This window comes from Rutilus rutilus (assembly GCF_951802725.1).
Source record: "Rutilus rutilus genome assembly, chromosome: 21".
Taxonomy (NCBI): Eukaryota; Metazoa; Chordata; class Actinopteri; order Cypriniformes; family Leuciscidae; genus Rutilus; species Rutilus rutilus.
The window spans coordinates 33,175,255-33,196,049 of record NC_140226.1 but is presented as its reverse complement, the minus strand read 5'-3'; the positions used below and the strand labels follow the sequence as shown (position 1 = coordinate 33,196,049).

At 40.7% G+C, this 20,795-nt stretch overlaps 4 protein-coding genes across 5 annotated transcripts; all 4 read right to left on the bottom strand.

Moving 5' to 3' along the window:
- Window positions 1-453: 453 nt before the first annotated feature.
- Window positions 454-20,744, bottom strand: LOC311280573 (zona pellucida sperm-binding protein 3-like). Of its 2 annotated transcripts, XM_084392817.1 has the most exons (9): window positions 20,609-20,721; window positions 2,908-3,376; window positions 2,005-2,123; window positions 1,829-1,932; window positions 1,550-1,727; window positions 1,300-1,417; window positions 1,110-1,192; window positions 931-1,022; window positions 454-859 (listed from the first exon to the last, which is right to left on the bottom strand). In XM_084392817.1, exons 1-9 carry the CDS (start codon window positions 20,683-20,685, stop codon window positions 789-791), a joined length of 1,311 nt encoding a protein of 436 aa, XP_084248943.1. In that variant the 5' UTR covers window positions 20,686-20,721; the 3' UTR covers window positions 454-788. The 2 variants fall into 2 exon arrangements, with proteins under 2 accessions (XP_084248943.1, XP_084248944.1); XM_084392818.1 differs by lacking the exons at window positions 454-859; window positions 931-1,022; window positions 1,110-1,192; ... (3 more) ...; window positions 2,005-2,123; window positions 2,908-3,376 and adding exons at window positions 18,505-18,589; window positions 18,660-18,751; window positions 18,831-18,913; ... (2 more) ...; window positions 19,523-19,626; window positions 19,702-19,820 and having other exon boundaries at window positions 20,140-20,744.
- Window positions 5,412-7,904, bottom strand: LOC311280576 (zona pellucida sperm-binding protein 3-like). The gene is made up of 8 exons (XM_084392822.1): window positions 7,300-7,904; window positions 6,651-6,769; window positions 6,473-6,576; window positions 6,195-6,372; window positions 5,934-6,051; window positions 5,768-5,850; window positions 5,599-5,690; window positions 5,412-5,515 (listed from the first exon to the last, which is right to left on the bottom strand). Exons 1-8 carry the CDS (start codon window positions 7,843-7,845, stop codon window positions 5,448-5,450), a joined length of 1,308 nt encoding a protein of 435 aa, XP_084248948.1. The 5' UTR covers window positions 7,846-7,904; the 3' UTR covers window positions 5,412-5,447.
- LOC311281126 (zona pellucida sperm-binding protein 3-like) lies at window positions 9,794-12,304 on the bottom strand. The gene is made up of 8 exons (XM_084393841.1): window positions 11,647-12,304; window positions 10,998-11,116; window positions 10,820-10,923; window positions 10,544-10,721; window positions 10,283-10,400; window positions 10,117-10,199; window positions 9,949-10,040; window positions 9,794-9,878 (listed from the first exon to the last, which is right to left on the bottom strand). The coding sequence occupies exons 1-8, from the start codon at window positions 12,190-12,192 to the stop codon at window positions 9,811-9,813; spliced, it is 1,308 nt and encodes a 435-aa protein (XP_084249967.1). The 5' UTR covers window positions 12,193-12,304; the 3' UTR covers window positions 9,794-9,810.
- On the bottom strand, window positions 14,141-16,668 carry LOC311280581 (zona pellucida sperm-binding protein 3-like). Its single transcript, XM_084392828.1, has 8 exons — window positions 16,011-16,668; window positions 15,362-15,480; window positions 15,184-15,287; window positions 14,900-15,077; window positions 14,639-14,756; window positions 14,473-14,555; window positions 14,305-14,396; window positions 14,141-14,225 (listed from the first exon to the last, which is right to left on the bottom strand). The coding sequence occupies exons 1-8, from the start codon at window positions 16,554-16,556 to the stop codon at window positions 14,158-14,160; spliced, it is 1,308 nt and encodes a 435-aa protein (XP_084248954.1). The 5' UTR covers window positions 16,557-16,668; the 3' UTR covers window positions 14,141-14,157.
- Window positions 20,745-20,795: the final 51 nt, after the last annotated feature.

Genomic DNA, 20,795 nt, shown 5'->3' with positions numbered 1-20,795 from the left:
ACTGAAAATACAAGTCACACACAAAAAAGAAAAAAAAGGTTAGATTTGTATAACCACTACAGCTTAATGTGATCAAACTTCAGTGGAAACTGATTACAAACAATTGTCACAATATGCAGAAACACAGAGTACAGGAATGATAGGGAGACCAACTCCATTACATCTGCAGTGCTTCATGGGACAAGGTGTTCCTTGCAAGAGCGCTTTTGTAATTGCTTGCCAAATTCTTAAGATCATGGGTAATGATTTTCACTAGGAATTCGACAGTTAAAGTAACAAACTAATGGCTTCAAAAGTATATAAATTTCATACATCAGCAGCCTTTAAATGTTTTAATTCCCTATAGAAAAAAACTTCTGTACCTTTGCAAGTCCCATATAACATGCAACCAAAGAGTTCCAGGCTATATGGGACTTGCAAAAGGTACAGTAGGACTATCAGTTTCACCACATTGGCAAAATGAGGCACTTCCAATTTAAAATCTGATTAAACCAGACATGACGCAAAACAAGTAACATACAAGTGTGAAGTCTCTTGTTTAATATTCATTGCATTCAATTTCTACATATTTTTGTAGAGCACTTTTATTTTGGTGTTGAGTCCTCAGAGAGGATGACATAATGAGAAGTGCGGAAAGAGGGAGTAGGGAGTGTGGGGTTGCTCTCCTGCCCAGTTCTAACAGTCTGCTCAATAAAAGCTATTAGCCATCTATTTCAAGTCATCATCTTTATTGAAATGAATCCACAGGCAGCTAAACCCCACACAAAAAAAGGATTGGTTAATCAGTTTTATTGAGAAACTCCCTTTTGCCCTTGAACCATTACAGGACCAAGTGAGGCCTTGCCTTCCCACTGAATGCCTAGAGAGAAGAAAAAGCCAAGATAGAGCACTTGAAACATCAAAAGAAAGCGTCGAGCAGAAGCTACAAACCTCCATAGGGAGAAGCAGCAAATTCACTATCAGGACCACATGTTGAGTCACAGCAACCACAAACTTGGTCATTTCCATCAGCAGCAAACCATCTGCAACAAGACAAAGACATGGAAGCTTAAACATGAGCAAAGTCAGCTTTAAAAAACAAAAAGAACAAATAAAAACTAAACACTTACCCATTGGCAAAGGAACAGGATTTGCGCTGAGCATCACTGGGTGCAGAAGCAATAGTTGCCTTTATTATACAGGTTATGTAGATCTGCAAGGGATGACAGACAAGTCACAAAACAAAAGCAGACCAGAAAAAAAAAAAAAAAAAAAAAAAAAAAATATATATATATATATATATATATATGGAATACATACAGAAGGACTGTTGCCCTCATGGAACATAAACGCCTCCAGCTGGAACTGGATCTTGTTAACCTGAGACTGAGGCATGAAGTGGGAGCTGGAAGCTGTAGTTTTGGCATCCACAAAGCACCTGACGGCAAAACAATCACAAAGAGGAACTCATGAATGTCAACTGTAGAGCATCAAGCAACTAGACCTTACCCATGACTGTGACAAAAAGCAACTTAAAACAGTCCTACCGCATCAAGGGCCATGACCTTACCCATGATTCTCAATGAAGGAATATCTTGGAAGGGAGTTCACATCAGGTACTTGAGTGGCCACACAGCGGTCCACAAACACACGCAGAGGCACATGATTGTACTGATACACAGATGCCTCGATGTTAATAACGTCACCCAGGAAATAGGAGTATGAAGGCCTCTGATTGGACCAATCATCTACAAAAAAAACAAGTCAGCCATAATCGCAAGGTTGAAGACTTATTTTATATATATATATATATATATATAAAAAAAAAATAAAAAAAACCTGTACCAACCCATCATGATCTTCAGGGAGAACAGCAAGACTTCTTGACCAGCCTCTGTTGAAGCATAAGGGACCCATGCTGGCCTCAAGGCATCACTGCTTACATTCTGAAGCCTACAGTTTATGAAGAGTACACATTAAATGGTCTCCCAGTTGCACAAGAAGCAGTGAAGAGTCAGAACTTACCTTTGATAATGGCATTGAACGCCAACAATTGCACCTTCGGACCGGGTAATCGGAGCACCTGCAAGCGCCTCAGGGGTGTAGGTAAGAGAGAAGGTGTAGACAAGCTCATCCTCATTCATCTGTAAAGAGATTGTGGTTACCAACAGGGTTATCCCAAAGACTTCACATATACCAAGACAGTGCCCTCATATTGCTATGAATGGGAGAAAGTGCTTTGTGCAATATGGTGGAATAATTCCTGAAGAGCCAAAAAAAAAAAAAAATAATAATAATTCACATACCACAGCTGCCATAAGAAGCTCCGGTGTTGCCATAGATAGTTAATGTTTTGGAGACATGCACTTAAGATTGAACATGCGCATAGGCTGTTCCAGGGTAAAAACTAGATTTAACACTATTAGAGCACAAGATTTATTGTTCTTGTTTCTTAAGCACCATTAATAATGTAATGGATAGTTTACATCAGATGTTGGCTTGAAGGGTTATTTAACCCCTTCCCCATCACCCCCAATTTTGGCAAGTGCTGCATACATGAAATGCCCAAAATAAAAAGGTTACTGCTCATAAATACTTCTGAATAGAAACATAACACACATACATTTAGAAAGCCAACACTTGAGAGTTTATAGTTCAAGACTCAAAATTAACCAGACTGTTATTAATATTGAGATATAAGCTCAAACATATTTTGAACTAAAATAATCTGGGATCACCAGTGATCCCTGACAGGTAAGGTTTTTTTAAAGGCAAGTAGTTGGAAAATTCTGGATTTCTCCAATTCAAATAGATGGTACCTGGTTTTAGCTGGCCTGGCATTGCAATTACAGCAACTAAACGACTTTCCTTGAGAGAATTTGGTTATCCTCTGCCACAAACAACCCATTAAGATTTATGAGTTCTTACCATCAGCACGCTGTTGCAGTCCTGTAATTCATACTCAAAGATGAGCACTCTAGACTCAGGATCCTGAGCAACAACAGGGCATCCACCTAAAGACAGACCAGTTGGCTGGATCAACTGACCATTGCTGAAAAAGTCCTGCTGGACCTCTACAAGAACACGGTTCTCGCCGCATTGAACCGCTACGCTGCTGGGAGTCACGGGTTGCCTCAACTGGAAGTCCACCGCCAACTCGCGCTGCACCTCGGGAACAATGGGATACCTCCAATCCAAAGGCTTCACTGGACCCTGCAACAGCTGCTTCTCCTGAAGGCCAAAAGGATCCTGTGCAAGGCTTTTGAAGTCGGGACCCAAAGGACTCTGAAACTGAGAAGCCACTTGCAAAGGGTTCCAGGGCCCTAGAGGAGAAAGGCCAGGACTTCTGGAAGCTGGATCTGATTTTGGCCCCATGCTTCTTGGACTATGACTGTACCTCAATCTTCCCCAGACATCAGGCAGATCAAATGCAACTACCAAAATCAACACTAACACACCTTTCAGGAATCCCATACTAAAAAACTTTGACTGAAACACCACAACACACACCAGTGCTTGGCTTTGCCATTTTGTACAGATTTGAGTTAAGGTGGCTCCACCCCTTTTACCTTAATTGATTATCCTTGATTCTCCTCTGGACCTGTAGAGTTTATGCATTTTAGGGACCCACCGCTCTTCAAATTTTGTCTTGCTGCGTCTCAATTCGCCTACTTATACTATGCCCTAACAGTATGTACTCTTTTTGTGAAGAAAAAGTACATACTTTTGAGTGTATAACAGAAACGTTTTTAACGATCGCTCTCAATCGCTTAGTTACAAGTATCCTGTCACGTAAACTGACCTGTAATTCATCTTGTCAAAAATAAAATTCTCCACATTTAATTTAGTTTCCTACTGTATCGGAGAGAAATGCAGAAACACATTGATCTGCCAGTCGTGGGTCTTTCATGCAGAGACTCTCCTCATGTTAATGCACAATGATGCATTTAAAAGTTAATGGCCTAACAGATCTTTATAAAAGTTCACATTGTTGTTGCAGATTAAATATAACACGGACAACCTTAAATAACTATTTTAATCAGCTTAAATGTTGATTATTGGTCACCCAAACCCCTTTATCTAAAGCTCTCAACTTAACCAACTGTCGCGCACATCCTCCATGTTTTGTAGTTTTCTGATCACTTTTAACTCGTGTTTGTATTTCTGAACTGAATCCTCCTCCAAAGCGCAATGGGTTGTGGGCAATATTAGCCGTTATAGTGAGCACAGATCCACACTTAGAAAATCGGCCAGAAATAGTAGACCATCCGGAGACTTCTGGCATACTTTTTTCAACATACTATGTTTTGGGACACACTTATTTTAATCTCACATACTGTTTAGAATGGATAGTATGGACATTGAGACACAGGGTCAGTCTCTCTTATTTTATAAAAGGGCTATATCCGAAATCACATACTTCCCTACTATATAGTTGGCGAAAAACAGTATATGACAAAAGAAGTATGTTCGAACTCATAAAAGAGTAGGCAAAAAGTACCCGGATGATCTACTACTTCCGGCTAGATTCAAAAGTATTCATACGATGGATACTTTACTGTCCCATGAGGCCTCAGGAGAGGATTTGTGAATGGCAGTGAAGCGACAATTGATGCTGGAAGGTCACATGACAATGATAACATGGTGGATATAGTATATATGGATTTCATTCATACTACACAGAACATACTTTTTAGAGGTTGTGAAATCATTACTAATTCAAGATAAATACCTACTCAAAGAGTAGGTGTTTTCAAATACTACATATTCAGACATAATATTTTGGCGTACTGCATTTCCACATACTACATAATTAGGGAAGTACTTGATTTTGCACACAACTGAGGACTGAAAACCACTGCATCAGCAAACGAGAACAGCCTGGAAAGCCACAAGAAGATTTTACATTCATTCACAATTTTACAAACTTGTCCATGACAGAAACTTACTGTAATCTAAAAAGAACCCGAGGTCAAATGATAAGACTAGAGAGTCATACAGATCCCAGCGAGAGGGTGTTTAGTTTTGTATAACCTCTAGGTCTTCGTGGTCAAACGTCAGATAAAGTTTATTATAAACTATTAAGCATCACAATATTCATATACAAACTTTGAGAGCACAGGAATACAATAGGGAGACCAACTCTATTACATCAGCAGTGCTTCATGGTACAAGGCTCTCCCTGCAGAGCAGTTTTGGAATCATTTGCTTGCCAAATTCTTAAGAGCATTATGTGTTTATCATCAGGAAATTCTGCTGTTAAACAAAACATGTAATGTAAACTGATGGCTTCAAAAGCATATACCAATTAACCTTGGAGCTTACAGTAGCTGCATTTAAAAACGCTCAATTTAAGATTACTTATGGAGAAATCTCTAAACTTCTGGAACCCTATGGTTGTATGGTATATAGGACTTAAAGCAAAAATGACGAGTCAGAAACAAGCAAGGATTGGTTTGTCAGTTTTATTAAGAACCTCTCTTTTGCCCTTGAACCATTACAGGACCAAGTGAGGCCTTGCCTTCCCACTGAATGCCTAGAGAGAAGAGAGCCAAGTTAGAGCACTTTAAAAAAAAAAAAAAAAAAAAAACCACCTTAGAAAGAGCAAACGCTACCAACCTCCATAGGGAGAAGCAGCAAATTCACTATCAGGACCACATGTTGAGTCACAGCAACCACAGACTTGGTCATTACCATCAGCAGCAATCCACCTGCAAAAAGACATGGAACCTTCAACATGAACAAAGTCCATCCAAAAAAAATAAATAATAAAAAATAAATAAAGTACCCATTGGCAAAGGAACATGATTTGTGCTGAGCATCACTGGGTGCAGAAGCAATAGTTGCCTTCAGAATACAGGTTATGTAGATCTGCAAGGGATGACAGACAAGTCACAAAACCAAAGCAGACCAGAAGAGAAATCAAATTGTCGCATGATATTCGGAATACATACAGACGGACTGTTGCCCTCATGGAACATAAATGCCTCCAGCTGGAACTGGATCGTGTCAACCTGAGACCGAGGCATGAAGTGGGAGCTGGAAGCTGTAGTTTTGGCATCCACAAAGCACCTGATGACAAAACAATCACAAAGAGTAACTCATGAATGTCAACTGTAGAGCATCAAGCAACTAGACCTTACCCATGACTCTGTGACAGTAGTTACAAAAAGCACCTTAAAACAGTCCTAGCTCATCAAGGGCCATGTCCTTACCCATAATTCTCAATGAAGGAATATCTTGGAAGGGAGTTCACATCAGGTACTTGAGTGGCCACACAGCGGTCCACAAACACACGCAGAGGCACATGATTGTACTGATACACAGATGCCTCGATGTTAATAACGTCACCCAGGAAATAGGAGTATGAAGGCCTCTGATTGGACCAATCATCTACAAAAAAAAAAACAAGTCAGCCATAATCGCAAGGTTGAAGACTTATTTTATATATATATATATATATATAAAAAAATAAAAAAAACCCTGTACCAACCCATCATGATCTTCAGGGAGAACAGCAAGACTTCTTGACCAGCCTCTGTTGAAGCATAAGGGACCCATGCTGGCCTCAAGGCATCACTGCTTACATTCTGAAGCCTACAGTTTATGAAGAGTACACATTAAATGGTCTCCCAGTTGCACAAGAAGCAGTGAAGAGTCAGAGAACTTACCTTTGATAATGGCATTGAACGCCAACAATTGCACCTTCGGACCGGGTAATCGGAGCAGCTGCAAGCGCCTCAGGGGTGTAGGTAAGAGAGAAGGTGTAGACAAGCTCATCCTCATTCATCTGTAAAAAGATTGTGGTTACCAAGAGGGTTATCCCAAAGACTTCACATATACCAAGACAGTGCCCTCATATTGCTATGAATGGGAGAAAGTGCTTTGTGCAATATGGTGGAATAATTCCTGAAGAGCCAAAAAAATAAAAATAAAAATAATTCACATACCACAGCTGCCATAAGAAGCTCCGGTGTTGCCATAGATAGTTAATGTTTTGGAGACATGCACTTAAGATTGAACATGCGCACTGGCTGTTCCAAGGTAAAAACTAGCTTTAACACTATTAGCGCACAAGATTTATTGTTCTTGTTTCTTAAGCACCATTCATACCATTTAATGGATAGTTTACATCAGATGTTGGCTTAAAGGGTTATTTAAAGGCAAGTAGTTGGAAAATTCTGGATTTCTCCAATTCAAATAGATGGTACCTAGTCTTAGCTGGCCTGGCATTGCAATTATAGCAACTAAACGACTTTCCTTGAGAGAATTTGGTTATCCTCTGCCACAAACAACCCATTAAGATTGATGAGTTCTTACCATCAGCACGCTGTTGCAGTCCTGTAGTTCATACTCAAAGATGAGCACTCTAGACTCAGGATCCTGAGCAACAACAGGACATCCACCTAAAGACAGACCAGTTGGCTGGATCAACTGACCATTGCTGAAAAAGTCCTGCAGGACCTCTACAAGAACCCGGTTCTCGCCGCATTGAACCGCTACGCTGCTGGGAGTCACGGGTTGCCTCAACTGGAAGTCCACCGCCAACTCGCGCTGCATCTCAGGAACAATGGGATACCTCCAATCCAAAGGCTTCACTGGACCCTGCAACAGCTGCTTCTCCTGAAGGCCAAAAGGATCCTGTGCAAGACTTTTGAAGTCGGGACCCAAAGGACTCTGAAACTGAGAAGCCACTTGCAAAGGGTTCCAGGGCCCTAGAGGAGAAAGGCCAGGACTTCTGGAAGCTGGATCTGATTTTGGCCCCATGCTTCTTGGACTATGACTGTACCTCAATCTTCCCCAGACATCAGGCAGATCAAATGAAACTACCAAAATCAACACTAACACACCTTTCAGGAATCCCATACTAAAAAAACTTTGACTGAAACACCACAACACACACCAGTGCTTGGCTTTGCCATTTTGTACAGATTTGAGTTAAGGTGGCTCCACCCCTTTTACCTTAATTGATTATCCTTGATTCTCCTCTGGACCTGTAGAGTTTATGCATTTTAGGGACCCACCGCTCTTCACATTTTGTCTTGCTGCGTCTCAATTCGCCTACTTATACTATGCCCTAACAGTATGTACTCTTTTTGTGAAGAAAAAGTACATACTTTTGAGTGTATAACAGAATCGCTCTCAATCGCTTAGTTACAAGTATCCTGTCACGTAAACTGACCTGTAATTCATCTTGTCAAAGATAAAATCCTCCACATTTAATTTAGTTTCCTACTGTATCGGAGAGAAATGCAGAAACACACTGATCTGCCAGTCGCGGGGCTTTCATGCAGAGACTCTCCTCATGTTAATGCACAATGATGCATTTAAAAGTTAATGGCCTAACAGATCTTTATAAAAGTTCACATTGTTGTTGCAGATGAAATATAACACGGACAACCTTAAATAACTATTTTAATCAGCTTAAATGTTGATTATTGGTCACCCAAACCCCTTTATCTAAAGCTCTCAACTTAACCAACTGTCGCGCACATCCTCCATGTTTTGTAGTTTTCTGATCACTTTTAACTCGTGTTTGTATTTCTGAACTGAATCCTCCTCCAAAGCACAATGGGTTGTGGGCAATATTAGCCGTTATAGTGAGCACAGATCCACACTTAGAAAATCGGCCAGAAATAGTAGACCATCCGGAGACTTCTGGCATACTTTTTTCAACATACTATGTTTTGGGACACACTTATTTTAATCTCACATACTGTTTAGAATGGATAGTATGGACATTGAGACACAGGGTCAGTCTCTCTTATTTTATAAAAGGACTGTATCCGAAATCACATACTTCCCTACTATATAGTTGGCGAAAAACAGTATATGACAGAAGTATGTTCGAACTCATAAAAGAGTTGGCAAAAAGTACCCGGATGATCTACTACTTCCGGATAGATTCGAAAGTATTCATACGATGGATACTTTACTGTCCCATGAGGCCTCAGGAGAGGATTTGTGAATGGCAGTGAAGCGACAATTGATGCTGGAAGGTCACATGACAATGATAACATGGTGGATGTAGTATATATGGATTTCATTCATACTACACAGAACATACTTTTTAGAGGTTGTGAAATCATTACTAATTCAAAATAAATACCTACTCAAAGAGTATGTGTTTTCAAATACTACATATTCAGGCGTACTGCATTTCCACATACTACATAATTAGGGAAGTACTTGATTTTGCACACAACTGAGGACTGAAAACCACTGCATCAGCAAACGAGAACAGCCTGGAAAGCCACAAGAAGATTTTACATTCATTCACAATTTTACAAACTTGTCCATGACAGAAACTTACTGTAATCTAAAAAGAACCCGAGGTCAAATGATAGACTAGAGATTCATACAGATCCCAGCGAGAGGGTGTTTAGTTTTGTATAACCTCTAGGTCTTCGTGGTCAAACGTCAGATAAAGTTTATTATAAACTATTAAGCATCACAATATTTATATACAAGCTTTGAGAGCACAGGAATACAATAGGGAGACCAACTCTATTACATCAGCAGTGCTTCATGGTACAAGGCTCTCCCTGCAGAGCAGTTTTGGAATCATTTGCTTGCCAAATTCTTAAGAGCATTATGTGTTTATCATCAGGAAACTCTGCTGTTAAACAAAACATGTAATGTAAACTGATGGCTTCAAAAGCATATACCAATTAACCTTGGAGCTTACAGTAGCTGCATTTAAAAACGCTCAATTTAAGATTACTTATGGAGAAATCTCTAAACTTCTGGAACCCTATGGTTGTATGGTATATAGGACTTAAAGCAAAAATGACGAGTCAGAAACAAGCAAGGATTGGTTTGTCAGTTTTATTAAGAACCTCTCTTTTGCCCTTGAACCATTACAGGACCAAGTGAGGCCTTGCCTTCCCACTGAATGCCTAGAGAGAAGAGAGCCAAGTTAGAGCACTTAAAAAAAAAGCAACCTTAGAAAGAGCAAACGCTACCAACCTCCATAGGGAGAAGCAGCAAATTCACTATCAGGACCACATGTTGAGTCACAGCAACCACAGACTTGGTCATTACCATCAGCAGCAATCCACCTGCAAAAAGACATGGAACCTTCAACATGAACAAAGTCCATCCAAAAAAAAAAAATAATAAAAAAAAATAAAGTACCCATTGGCAAAGGAACAGGATTTGTGCTGAGCATCACTGGGTGCAGAAGCAATAGTTGCCTTCAGAATACAGGTTATGTAGATCTGCAAGGGATGACAGACAAGTCACAAAACCAAAGCAGACCAGAAGAGAAATCAAATTGTCGCATGATATTCGGAATACATACAGACGGACTGTTGCCCTCATGGAACATAAATGCCTCCAGCTGGAACTGGATCGTGTCAACCTGAGACCGAGGCATGAAGTGGGAGCTGGAAGCTGTAGTTTTGGCATCCACAAAGCACCTGATGACAAAACAATCACAAAGAGTAACTCATGAATGTCAACTGTAGAGCATCAAGCAACTAGACCTTACCCATGACTCTGTGACAGTAGTTACAAAAAGCACCTTAAAACAGTCCTAGCTCATCAAGGGCCATGTCCTTACCCATAATTCTCAATGAAGGAATATCTTGGAAGGGAGTTCACATCAGGTACTTGAGTGGCCACACAGCGGTCCACAAACACACGCAGAGGCACATGATTGTACTGATACACAGATGCCTCGATGTTAATAACGTCACCCAGGAAATAGGAGTATGAAGGCCTCTGATTGGACCAATCATCTACAAAAAAAAAAACAAGTCAGCCATAATCGCAAGGTTGAAGACTTATTTTATATATATATATATATATAAAAAAAAAAAAAAAAACCTGTACCAACCCATCATGATCTTCAGGGAGAACAGCAAGACTTCTTGACCAGCCTCTGTTGAAGCATAAGGGACCCATGCTGGCCTCAAGGCATCACTGCTTACATTCTGAAGCCTACAGTTTATGAAGAGTACACATTAAATGGTCTCCCAGTTGCACAAGAAGCAGTGAAGAGTCAGAGAACTTACCTTTGATAATGGCATTGAACGCCAACAATTGCACCTTCGGACCGGGTAATCGGAGCAGCTGCAAGCGCCTCAGGGGTGTAGGTAAGAGAGAAGGTGTAGACAAGCTCATCCTCATTCATCTGTAAAAAGATTGTGGTTACCAAGAGGGTTATCCCAAAGACTTCACATATACCAAGACAGTGCCCTCATATTGCTATGAATGGGAGAAAGTGCTTTGTGCAATATGGTGGAATAATTCCTGAAGAGCCAAAAAAATAAAAATAAAAATAATTCACATACCACAGCTGCCATAAGAAGCTCCGGTGTTGCCATAGATAGTTAATGTTTTGGAGACATGCACTTAAGATTGAACATGCGCACTGGCTGTTCCAAGGTAAAAACTAGCTTTAACACTATTAGCGCACAAGATTTATTGTTCTTGTTTCTTAAGCACCATTCATACCATTTAATGGATAGTTTACATCAGATGTTGGCTTAAAGGGTTATTTAAAGGCAAGTAGTTGGAAAATTCTGGATTTTTCCAATTCAAATAGATGGTACCTAGTCTTAGCTGGCCTGGCATTGCAATTATAGCAACTAAACGACTTTCCTTGAGAGAATTTGGTTATCCTCTGCCACAAACAACCAATTAAGATTGATGAGTTCTTACCATCAGCACGCTGTTGCAGTCCTGTAGTTCATACTCAAAGATGAGCACTCTAGACTCAGGATCCTGAGCAACAACAGGACATCCACCTAAAGACAGACCAGTTGGCTGGATCAACTGACCATTGCTGAAAAAGTCCTGCAGGACCTCTACAAGAACCCGGTTCTCGCCGCATTGAACCGCTACGCTGCTGGGAGTCACGGGTTGCCTCAACTGGAAGTCCACCGCCAACTCGCGCTGCATCTCAGGAACAATGGGATACCTCCAATCCAAAGGCTTCACTGGACCCTGCAACAGCTGCTTCTCCTGAAGGCCAAAAGGATCCTGTGCAAGACTTTTGAAGTCGGGACCCAAAGGACTCTGAAACTGAGAAGCCACTTGCAAAGGGTTCCAGGGCCCTAGAGGAGAAAGGCCAGGACTTCTGGAAGCTGGATCTGATTTTGGCCCCATGCTTCTTGGACTATGACTGTACCTCAATCTTCCCCAGACATCAGGCAGATCAAATGAAACTACCAAAATCAACACTAACACACCTTTCAGGAATCCCATACTAAAAAAACTTTGACTGAAACACCACAACACACACCAGTGCTTGGCTTTGCCATTTTGTACAGATTTGAGTTAAGGTGGCTCCACCCCTTTTACCTTAATTGATTATCCTTGATTCTCCTCTGGACCTGTAGAGTTTATGCATTTTAGGGACCCACCGCTCTTCACATTTTGTCTTGCTGCGTCTCAATTCGCCTACTTATACTATGCCCTAACAGTATGTACTCTTTTTGTGAAGAAAAAGTACATACTTTTGAGTGTATAACAGAATCGCTCTCAATCGCTTAGTTACAAGTATCCTGTCACGTAAACTGACCTGTAATTCATCTTGTCAAAGATAAAATCCTCCACATTTAATTTAGTTTCCTACTGTATCGGAGAGAAATGCAGAAACACACTGATCTGCCAGTCGCGGGGCTTTCATGCAGAGACTCTCCTCATGTTAATGCACAATGATGCATTTAAAAGTTAATGGCCTAACAGATCTTTATAAAAGTTCACATTGTTGTTGCAGATGAAATATAACACGGACAACCTTAAATAACTATTTTAATCAGCTTAAATGTTGATTATTGGTCACCCAAACCCCTTTATCTAAAGCTCTCAACTTAACCAACTGTCGCGCACATCCTCCATGTTTTGTAGTTTTCTGATCACTTTTAACTCGTGTTTGTATTTCTGAACTGAATCCTCCTCCAAAGCACAATGGGTTGTGGGCAATATTAGCCGTTATAGTGAGCACAGATCCACACTTAGAAAATCGGCCAGAAATAGTAGACCATCCGGAGACTTCTGGCATACTTTTTTCAACATACTATGTTTTGGGACACACTTATTTTAATCTCACATACTGTTTAGAATGGATAGTATGGACATTGAGACACAGGGTCAGTCTCTCTTATTTTATAAAAGGACTGTATCCGAAATCACATACTTCCCTACTATATAGTTGGCGAAAAACAGTATATGACAGAAGTATGTTCGAACTCATAAAAGAGTTGGCAAAAAGTACCCGGATGATCTACTACTTCCGGATAGATTCGAAAGTATTCATACGATGGATACTTTACTGTCCCATGAGGCCTCAGGAGAGGATTTGTGAATGGCAGTGAAGCGACAATTGATGCTGGAAGGTCACATGACAATGATAACATGGTGGATGTAGTATATATGGATTTCATTCATACTACACAGAACATACTTTTTAGAGGTTGTGAAATCATTACTAATTCAAAATAAATACCTACTCAAAGAGTATGTGTTTTCAAATACTACATATTCAGGCGTACTGCATTTCCACATACTACATAATTAGGGAAGTACTTGATTTTGCACACAACTGAGGACTGAAAACCACTGCATCAGCAAACGAGAACAGCCTGGAAAGCCACAAGAAGATTTTACATTCATTCACAATTTTACAAACTTGTCCATGACAGAAACTTACTGTAATCTAAAAAGAACCCGAGGTCAAATGATAGACTAGAGATTCATACAGATCCCAGCGAGAGGGTGTTTAGTTTTGTATAACCTCTAGGTCTTCGTGGTCAAACGTCAGATAAAGTTTATTATAAACTATTAAGCATCACAATATTTATATACAAGCTTTGAGAGCACAGGAATACAATAGGGAGACCAACTCTATTACATCAGCAGTGCTTCATGGTACAAGGCTCTCCCTGCAGAGCAGTTTTGGAATCATTTGCTTGCCAAATTCTTAAGAGCATTATGTGTTTATCATCAGGAAATTCTGCTGTTAAACAAAACATGTAATGTAAACTGATGGCTTCAAAAGCATATACCAATTAACCTTGGAGCTTACAGTAGCTGCATTTAAAAACGCTCAATTTAAGATTACTTATGGAGAAATCTCTAAACTTCTGGAACCCTATGGTTGTATGGTATATAGGACTTAAAGCAAAAATGACGAGTCAGAAACAAGCAAGGATTGGTTTGTCAGTTTTATTAAGAACCTCTCTTTTGCCCTTGAACCATTACAGGACCAAGTGAGGCCTTGCCTTCCCACTGAATGCCTAGAGAGAAGAGAGCCAAGTTAGAGCACTTAAAAAAAAAAAAAAAAAAAACACCTTAGAAAGAGCAAACGCTACCAACCTCCATAGGGAGAAGCAGCAAATTCACTATCAGGACCACATGTTGAGTCACAGCAACCACAGACTTGGTCATTACCATCAGCAGCAATCCACCTGCAAAAAGACATGGAACCTTCAACATGAACAAAGTCCATCCAAAAAAAAAAAATAATAAAAAAAAATAAAGTACCCATTGGCAAAGGAACAGGATTTGTGCTGAGCATCACTGGGTGCAGAAGCAATAGTTGCCTTCAGAATACAGGTTATGTAGATCTGCAAGGGATGACAGACAAGTCACAAAACCAAAGCAGACCAGAAGAGAAATCAAATTGTCGCATGATATTCGGAATACATACAGACGGACTGTTGCCCTCATGGAACATAAATGCCTCCAGCTGGAACTGGATCGTGTCAACCTGAGACCGAGGCATGAAGTGGGAGCTGGAAGCTGTAGTTTTGGCATCCACAAAGCACCTGATGACAAAACAATCACAAAGAGTAACTCATGAATGTCAACTGTAGAGCATCAAGCAACTAGACCTTACCCATGACTCTGTGACAGTAGTTACAAAAAGCACCTTAAAACAGTCCTAGCTCATCAAGGGCCATGTCCTTACCCATAATTCTCAATGAAGGAATATCTTGGAAGGGAGTTCACATCAGGTACTTGAGTGGCCACACAGCGGTCCACAAACACACGCAGAGGCACATGATTGTACTGATACACAGATGCCTCGATGTTAATAACGTCACCCAGGAAATAGGAGTATGAAGGCCTCTGATTGGACCAATCATCTACAAAAAAAAAAACAAGTCAGCCATAATCGCAAGGTTGAAGACTTATTTTATATATATATATATATATATATATATAAAAAAAAAAAAAAAAACCTGTACCAACCCATCATGATCTTCAGGGAGAACAGCAAGACTTCTTGACCAGCCTCTGTTGAAGCATAAGGGACCCATGCTGGCCTCAAGGCATCACTGCTTACATTCTGAAGCCTACAGTTTATGAAGAGTACACATTAAATGGTCTCCCAGTTGCACAAGAAGCAGTGAAGAGTCAGAGAACTTACCTTTGATAATGGCATTGAACGCCAACAATTGCACCTTCGGACCGGGTAATCGGAGCAGCTGCAAGCGCCTCAGGGGTGTAGGTAAGAGAGAAGGTGTAGACAAGCTCATCCTCATTCATCTGTAAAAAGATTGTGGTTACCAAGAGGGTTATCCCAAAGACTTCACATATACCAAGACAGTGCCCTCATATTGCTATGAATGGGAGAAAGTGCTTTGTGCAATATGGTGGAATAATTCCTGAAGAGCCAAAAAAATAAAAATAAAAATAATTCACATACCACAGCTGCCATAAGAAGCTCCGGTGTTGCCATAGATAGTTAATGTTTTGGAGACATGCACTTAAGATTGAACATGCGCACTGGCTGTTCCAAGGTAAAAACTAGCTTTAACACTATTAGCGCACAAGATTTATTGTTCTTGTTTCTTAAGCACCATTCATACCATTTAATGGATAGTTTACATCAGATGTTGGCTTAAAGGGTTATTTAAAGGCAAGTAGTTGGAAAATTCTGGATTTTTCCAATTCAAATAGATGGTACCTAGTCTTAGCTGGCCTGGCATTGCAATTATAGCAACTAAACGACTTTCCTTGAGAGAATTTGGTTATCCTCTGCCACAAACAACCAATTAAGATTGATGAGTTCTTACCATCAGCACGCTGTTGCAGTCCTGTAGTTCATACTCAAAGATGAGCACTCTAGACTCAGGATCCTGAGCAACAACAGGACATCCACCTAAAGACAGACCAGTTGGCTGGATCAACTGACCATTGCTGAAAAAGTCCTGCAGGACCTCTACAAGAACCCGGTTCTCGCCGCATTGAACCGCTACGCTGCTGGGAGTCACGGGTTGCCTCAACTGGAAGTCCACCGCCAACTCGCGCTGCATCTCAGGAACAATGGGATACCTCCAATCCAAAGGCTTCACTGGACCCTGCAACAGCTGCTTCTCCTGAAGGCCAAAAGGATCCTGTGCAAGACTTTTGAAGTCGGGACCCAAAGGACTCTGAAACTGAGAAGCCACTTGCAAAGGGTTCCAGGGCCCTAGAGGAGAAAGGCCAGGACTTCTGGAAGCTGGATCTGATTTTGGCCCCATGCTTCTTGGACTATGACTGTACCTCAATCTTCCCCAGACATCAGGCAGATCAAATGAAACTACCAAAATCAACACTAACACACCTTTCAGGAATCCCATACTAAAAAAACTTTGACTGAAACACCACAACACACACCAGTGCTTGGCTTTGCCATTTTGTACAGATTTGAGTTAAGGTGGCTCCACCCCTTTTACCTTAATTGATTATCCTTGATTCTCCTCTGGACCTGTAGAGTTTATGCATTTTAGGGACCCACCGCTCTTCACATTTTGTCTTGCTGCGTCTCAATTCGCCTACTTATACTATGCCCTAACAGTATGTACTCTTTTTGTGAAGAAAAAGTACATACTTTTGAGTGTATAACAGAATCGCTCTCAATCGCTTAGTTACAAGTATCCTGTCACGTAAACTGACCTGTAATTCATCTTGTCAAAGATAAAATCCTCCACATTTAATTTAGTTTCCTACTGTATCGGAGAGAAATGCAGAAACACACTGATCTGCCAGTCGCGGGGCTTTCATGCAGAGACTCTCCTCATGTTAATGCACAATGATGCATTTAAAAGTTAATGGCCTAACAGATCTTTATAAAAGTTCACATTGTTGTTGCAGATGAAATATAACACGGACAACCTTAAATAACTATTTTAATCAGCTTAAATGTTGATTATTGGTCACCCAAACCCCTTTATCTAAAGCTCTCAACTTAACCAACTGTCGCGCACATCCTCCATGTTTTGTAGTTTTCTGATCACTTTTAACTCGTGTTTGTATTTCTGAACTGAATCCTCCTCCAAAGCACAATGGGTTGTGGGCAATATTAGCCGTTATAGTGAGCACAGATCCACACTTAGAAAATCGGCCAGAAATAGTAGACCATCCGGAGACTTCTGGCATACTTTTTTCAACATACTATGTTTTGGGACACACTTATTTTAATCTCACATACTGTTTAGAATGGATAGTATGGACATTGAGACACAGGGTCAGTCTCTCTTATTTTATAAAAGGACTGTATCCGAAATCACATACTTCCCTACTATATAGTTGGCGAAAAACAGTATATGACAGAAGTATGTTCGAACTCATAAAAGAGTTGGCAAAAAGTACCCGGATGATCTACTACTTCCGGATAGATTCGAAAGTATTCATACGATGGATACTTTACTGTCCCATGAGGCCTCAGGAGAGGATTTGTGAATGGCAGTGAAGCGACAATTGATGCTGGAAGGTCACATGACAATGATAACATGGTGGATGTAGTATATATGGATTTCATTCATACTACACAGAACATACTTTTTAGAGGTTGTGAAATCATTACTAATTCAAAATAAATACCTACTCAAAGAGTATGTGTTTTCAAATACTACATATTCAGGCGTACTGCATTTCCACATACTACATAATTAGGGAAGTACTTGATTTTGCACACAACTGAGGACTGAAAACCACTGCATCAGCAAACGAGAACAGCCTGGAAAGCCACAAGAAGATTTTACATTCATTCACAATTTTACAAACTTGTCCATGACAGAAACTTACTGTAATCTAAAAAGAACCCGAGGTCAAATGATAGACTAGAGATTCATACAGATCCCAGCGAGAGGGTGTTTAGTTTTGTATAACCTCTAGGTCTTCGTGGTCAAACGTCAGATAAAGTTTATTATAAACTATTAAGCATCACAATATTTATATACAAGCTTTGAGAGCACAGGAATACAATAGGGAGACCAACTCTATTACATCAGCAGTGCTTCATGGTACAAGGCTCTCCCTGCAGAGCAGTTTTGGAATCATTTGCTTGCCAAATTCTTAAGAGCATTATGTGTTTATCATCAGGAAACTCTGCTGTTAAACAAAACATGTAATGTAAACTGATGGCTTCAAAAGCATATACCAATTAACCTTGGAGCTTACAGTAGCTGCATTTAAAAACGCTCAATTTAAGATTACTTATGGAGAAATCTCTAAACTTCTGGAACCCTATGGTTGTATGGTATATAGGACTTAAAGCAAAAATGACGAGTCAGAAACAAGCAAGGATTGGTTTGTCAGTTTTATTAAGAACCTCTCTTTTGCCCTTGAACCATTACAGGACCAAGTGAGGCCTTGCCTTCCCACTGAATGCCTAGAGAGAAGAGAGCCAAGTTAGAGCACTTAAAAAAAAAGCAACCTTAGAAAGAGCAAACGCTACCAACCTCCATAGGGAGAAGCAGCAAATTCACTATCAGGACCACATGTTGAGTCACAGCAACCACAGACTTGGTCATTACCATCAGCAGCAATCCACCTGCAAAAAGACATGGAACCTTCGACATGAACAAAGTCCATCCAAAAAAAATAAAAAAATAAAAAAATAAATAAAGTACCCATTGGCAAAGGAACAGGATTTGTGCTGAGCATCACTGGGTGCAGAAGCAATAGTTGCCTTTAGAATACAGGTTATGTAGATCTGCAAGGGATGACAGACAAGTCACAAAACCAAAGCAGACCAGAAGAGAAACCAAATTAACGCATGATATTCGGAATACATACAGACGGACTGTTGCCCTCATGGAACATAAATGCCTCCAGCTGGAACTGGATCGTGTCAACCTGGGACCGAGGCATGAAGTGGGAGCTGGAAGCTGTAGTTTTGGCATCCACAAAGCACCTGACGACAAAGATCACAAAGAGCAACTCATGAATGTCAACTGTAGAGCATCAAGCAACTAGACCTTACACATGACTCTGTGACAGTAGTTACAAAAAGCACCTTAAAACAGTCCTACCTCATCAAGGGCCATGTCCTTACCCATAATTCTCAATGAAGGAATATCTTGGAAGGGAGTTCACATCAGGTACTTGAGTGGCCACACAGCGGTCCACAAACACACGCAGAGGCACATGATTATACTGCTTCACAGATGCCTCGATGTTAATAACGTCACCCAGGAAATAGGAGTATGAAGGCCTCTGATAGGACCAATCATCTACACAATAAATAAAGATTTTTTTAAATGCACAGACAAAATAGCAAGGGTAAAGGTGCATTTCATTGACAGAAACAACCTGTACCAACCCATCATGATCTTCAGGGAGAACAGCAAGACTTCTTCACCAGCCACGGTTGAGGAATAAGGGACCCATGCTGGCCTCAAGGCATCACTGCTTATATTTTGAAGCCTGCGGTTCATGAAAGTAGCCGTTAAATGGTCTCCCAGTCGCTCGAGAAAGTACAGAAAGTCACAGATCACTTACCGTTGATAATGGCATTGAACACCAACAATTGCACCATCGGCCCGAATAATTGGAATACCTGCAAGCGCCTCAGGGGTGTAGGTAAGAGAGAAGGCGTAGACAAGCTCATCCTCATTCATCTGTAAAAAGATTGTGGTTACCAAGAGGGTCATCCCAGAGACTTCACATACACCAAGACAGTGCCCTCATATTGCTATGGGAAAGTGCTCTGTGCAATAGTGGAATGACTCCTAAATAAGAGCATCAAAATGTTGTTGGTTTGGAGAGTTATTTAAAGGCAAATAGTTTGAAAATTCAGGATTTCCACATTCAAATAGATAGCTGCCCTGGCATTGCAAATGAAAACCATGTACTAAGACCAAGTAAGTTTACTTTCCTTGAAAGATTTAGGCTCTTCTGCCACAAAAAAAAAGAAAAAAAAGATTTATGAGTTCTTACCATCAGCACACTGTTGCAGTCCTGTAATTCATACTCAAAGATGAGCACTCTAGACTCAGGATCCTGACCAACAACAGGACAGCCACCTAGAGACAGACCACTTGGCTGGATCAATTGTCCATTGCTGAAAAAGTCCTGCTGGACCTCTACAAGAACCCGATTCTCGCCGCATTGAACCGCTACGCTGCTGGGAGTCACGGGTTGCCTCAACTGGAAGTCCACCGCCAACTCGCGCTGCACCTCGGGAACAATGGGATACCACCAATCCAAAGGCTTCACTGGACCCTGTAACAGCTGCTTCTCCTGAAGGCCAAAAGGATCCTGTGCAAGGCTTTTGGAGACAGGACCCAAAGGACTCTGAAACTGAGAAGCCACTTGCAAAGGGTTCCAGAGCCCTAGAGGAGAAAGGCCAGGACTTCTGGAAGCTGGATCTGATTTTGGCCCCATGCTTCTTGGTCTATGACTGTACCTCAATCTTCCCCAGACATCAGGCAGATCAAATGCAACAATCACAACCACCACTAAGACAACTTTCAGAAACCCCATCCTAACAAACTTTGACTGAAACACCACAACACACACCAGTGCTTGGCTTTGCCTGTTTGTACACTTTTGAATTAAGGTGGCTCCACCCCTTTTACCTTAATTGATTACCT

What these genes read in the sequence shown, in the direction of transcription:
- LOC311281126 (XM_084393841.1), bottom strand. Translation starts at nt 12,192, where the DNA reads ATGGGATTCCTGAAAGGTGTGTTAGTGTTGATTTTGGTAGTTTCATTT. An exon ending in GTTCAATGCCATTATCAAAG is followed by an intron (nt 10,924 to 10,997) that starts GTAAGTTCTCTG and finishes CATAAACTGTAG; the next exon opens with GCTTCAGAATGTAAGCAGTG. An exon ending in CTCCCTGAAGATCATGATGG is followed by an intron (nt 10,722 to 10,819) that starts GTTGGTACAGGT and finishes TTTTTTTTGTAG; the next exon opens with ATGATTGGTCCAATCAGAGG.
- LOC311280573 (XM_084392817.1), bottom strand. Translation starts at nt 20,685, where the DNA reads ATGGGGTTTCTGAAAGTTGTCTTAGTGGTGGTTGTGATTGTTGCATTT. An exon ending in TCCTTCATTGAGAATCATGG is followed by an intron (nt 1,418 to 1,549) that starts GTAAGGTCATGG and finishes TTTTGCCGTCAG; the next exon opens with GTGCTTTGTGGATGCCAAAA. An exon ending in TCCTGTTCCTTTGCCAATGG is followed by an intron (nt 1,023 to 1,109) that starts GTAAGTGTTTAG and finishes GTCTTGTTGCAG; the next exon opens with ATGGTTTGCTGCTGATGGAA.
- LOC311280581 (XM_084392828.1), bottom strand. Translation starts at nt 16,556, where the DNA reads ATGGGATTCCTGAAAGGTGTGTTAGTGTTGATTTTGGTAGTTTCATTT. An exon ending in CTCCCTGAAGATCATGATGG is followed by an intron (nt 15,078 to 15,183) that starts GTTGGTACAGGT and finishes TTTTTTTTGTAG; the next exon opens with ATGATTGGTCCAATCAGAGG. An exon ending in TGCTGCTTCTCCCTATGGAG is followed by an intron (nt 14,226 to 14,304) that starts GTTGGTAGCGTT and finishes TCTTCTCTCTAG; the next exon opens with GCATTCAGTGGGAAGGCAAG.
- LOC311280576 (XM_084392822.1), bottom strand. Translation starts at nt 7,845, where the DNA reads ATGGGATTCCTGAAAGGTGTGTTAGTGTTGATTTTGGTAGTTTCATTT. An exon ending in ATGAGGGCAACAGTCCGTCT is followed by an intron (nt 5,851 to 5,933) that starts GTATGTATTCCG and finishes CATCCCTTGCAG; the next exon opens with ATCTACATAACCTGTATTCT. An exon ending in TGCTGCTTCTCCCTATGGAG is followed by an intron (nt 5,516 to 5,598) that starts GTTGGTAGCGTT and finishes TCTTCTCTCTAG; the next exon opens with GCATTCAGTGGGAAGGCAAG.